This window comes from Gavialis gangeticus, unplaced genomic scaffold (genome assembly GCF_001723915.1).
Source record: "Gavialis gangeticus isolate Ggan-Ray unplaced genomic scaffold, GavGan_comp1, whole genome shotgun sequence".
Taxonomy (NCBI): domain Eukaryota; kingdom Metazoa; phylum Chordata; order Crocodylia; family Gavialidae; genus Gavialis; species Gavialis gangeticus.
This window is the reverse complement of record NW_017729014.1, coordinates 13,997,045-13,999,897: the sequence shown is the minus strand read 5'-3', so window position 1 is coordinate 13,999,897 and position 2,853 is coordinate 13,997,045. Positions and strand designations below refer to the sequence as shown.

At 51.1% G+C, this 2,853-nt stretch overlaps 1 protein-coding gene across 1 annotated transcript in view; it reads left to right on the top strand.

Moving 5' to 3' along the window:
* PERM1 (PPARGC1 and ESRR induced regulator, muscle 1) overlaps window positions 1-2,478 on the top strand; it is a 13,932-nt gene extending 11,454 nt beyond the window's left edge. Inside the window, exon 4 of the mRNA XM_019511554.1 lies at window positions 163-2,478. Within this exon, the coding sequence (XP_019367099.1) occupies window positions 163-242 (80 nt within the window). The 3' untranslated portion in view covers window positions 243-2,478. The remainder of the gene's footprint in view (window positions 1-162) is intronic.
* The last annotated feature ends 375 nt before the right edge of the window (window positions 2,479-2,853 follow it).

Sequence of the window (2,853 nt, the reverse complement as noted above, 5' to 3'; positions counted from 1 at the left end):
CCAGACAGAAATGATGGCTGCGGTGGGGCAGAGAGAGCACAACCTGCAGACGCCTGTGTCCTGAAACTCTGGTTTGGAAACAAGTTTGCTGTAAGAAAGTCTTAACCGCGGGTTTTGGGAAAAGCTTCTGAATTCACTTTGCCAATGTGGGGACTTTTGCAGTGTTCCTGGCCAGCTTCGGTACCCTCTCCGCCATCCGCTATTTCAGACGGCAGGCTGTGGAAAAGGAGCCGAGAACCTAAATGCACTTGCAGCCAGAGACACCCCTCCATGGGCAGGTAAGGAAGATCCCAAGAGAAGTTGCTCCCTGTACCCCATTCTTAGCAAGAAGACCGCTGGCAGCCTGGATCCCAGTACCACATCTCCACTGGACGCACTGGCAAGCTGGAGTAGACTGCTCTGGGAAGCAGGATCCCTGCAGTGAAACCTGCCATTTCATCTGCGGATGTTACAGGCATTACGTAACTGCACTGAGAAGAATCAGGCCCAGTGAATGCCGGCTCTGCTCTGCTTTCTCTCTAAGGACATGTCTTGCACAGCCATACTATCTTCTATGATTCTTTAAGTAGCTGCGCGCGCACACCAGCCATGCTCAGGAGGATCTGTGTGCTCCCTGGCTAAAAAGTGGGGGTTGGAGCACTGAAGATAGCAAAAGAAATAGGGGTTTCTATTGTGGGGAAAATGTCTGAGATGGGGAGAGGGGCTGGGAAGGACAGAATCTCCATCTAAACAGGTCCTTGGTAGCAGATTTCACATCGGTTATTAAACCCTGGCCAGGCTCAGGCTGAGAAATCAGGACTGCATCCAAGTGAGCCTAGCAGGGCAGCTGCTCAGCAGAGCTGAGCCTTCCCGGGAATGGCTGGGATCATGGCAGGGAGCTCAGCCTCTTGGATTTCACTGCTAAAAGTCACTGTGTTTATTCCTAGGGTGCATTTCAGGGAAGCAGAAAAGGGTCTCTAGAGCCTCATGCTTACTGACTTCACTGCCTGAGGTCTCCCAGTCCCTGACACATCGGGGCTGTGAAGTGCGGTGGGTGCAGAAGGCCTTGGCACTATTCAGACATCTAAAGTGTAGGGCTATAGGTGTCCTGAAGGGGAAGGTAGTATTTAGCTCTTTTATGCTGCATGGATTGGGGCTGCAGAAACAGCACATCAAGGGGCTGGTGCGAGGAGTGGTCTCCAATTAGGAGAGGTTTGAGGCTGTGCTGGAGAAACACCAGAGACCCGGAAGGAAGGGAAGATACTGAACAGCTGTGGGCATAAATGAATCAGAACTCATGGTAGAGGTGATATCTTTTATTAGACCAACTAGATCTTTGCAAAAAAACATTGCTTTAATTTAATTCTGTGAGCATAAATAGCGTTCAGGCACAGGCTTTCAGATAGGTAACACAGCCCTCGGGGCCGACCAGGGCAAAGACAAAGGGTTGGAGACCCCTTCTGCTGTGTCCACCACAGCAGGACGTACTGAAACAAGTAAGCAGGATGGAGATTGAGAAAGGGGATGTCCAATGTCCAACTATGTGGGAGAGGGGCTGTCTGGAAGGCAATGAGACCTGGTAGGAATAAGGAACAGGCAGGAAATATCACCCATTTCTTTCCCCTCCATTTCCCCAGCTGCTCCCTTGTTCGCTGACTGAGAGGCTCAGGCCTTTTTTCCCTGTCGGGGTGGAAAGGGTCTTCAAAACGTAGGCTGGAGGCAACACAAGGGAGAACCAAAGGTTCAGAGGAGGATGGAAGTAGTCAAGACAAGGCAAAGAAGAGGGAAGGCTCTGAGTGCCGTGGGTTAGTCACATTAATCCACCCAGGCCCACTGGGAGGTCACGGGTTGTGGCTGCCCCCTCCTAATGGACCACCACGCACTCAGGAATGGAGGCTCTCTGCCCAAGGAGAGGAGGCATGTATGAGCCCACTTCTCCTTACCGCGTCTGAGAAAAGGCGCTGTTGCAGATGCCGTCCTTCTAAACTGATGCCAAGCTTCAGACTTTGTTCCTGCTTGAACTTTGACTAGCAGGGTCAGGAGGCATTTCTTTTCTTTCCCCACCACAGTCGAGGGACTGAGCTGAAGACTTCCAGAGCTAAGAGACCCAGCCCCCACAGCCCCCCTTGGTCCATCAGGTGCAGCAGCTGTTCAAAGCCAGGCTGAATAGTTCATTAATTATATCATAAAGCCCAGTCCTGTCCTCAGGGGACAGACAGCTAACAGGAAATGTCCTGGATTTTTTTCAGGTGCTTCCTAAATTAGGCCAGTTTATTGCTGCTCTGCCCAACCATCATCCCTTATCTATTCCTGTTGTGGATTAAACATTAAATGAGCAGTGCAGTGTGAGCTCCCTCTGCAGCCGTGCTAACTGCTCAGTCCCAATATTGTTCATAACCTAGGTCAGGGGTTGCCAATCTGCATCACAAGCAGACTCTGTGTGTGGCACACAGCAGAGCAGGGAGGGGACAAGCAACATAGCAGCAGATAGGGAAGGAGGCAGAAAGCAGAGCAGGAGATGAGGCATGGGGCTCGGTGCAGGAAGCAGAGTAGGACATTGGGCGGGGAGCACAGAGCAGGAGTTAAAAGCAGAGCAACAGGTCAGGCAGGGGAAGGGAACTGAAGTGGCACTTGGGGAAGGTATGGAGCTAATATGTGACATGTCTGCCACCCTGGGTCACCATCCCTGACGTAGGTGACCTAATTCATTTTCCCCACCTCTAATTTATGTTTCCTTCTATAAAAGCACATGCCGACTGGTCACTCTTCTAGATCATCTCTCACAATCCAAGCCCAGACTCCCAAAAATAGCCAGTGGTGTTAGACTTAAGGACATTCACAATGTGATCTTAAACTCACTAGGAAGCAGGCTGG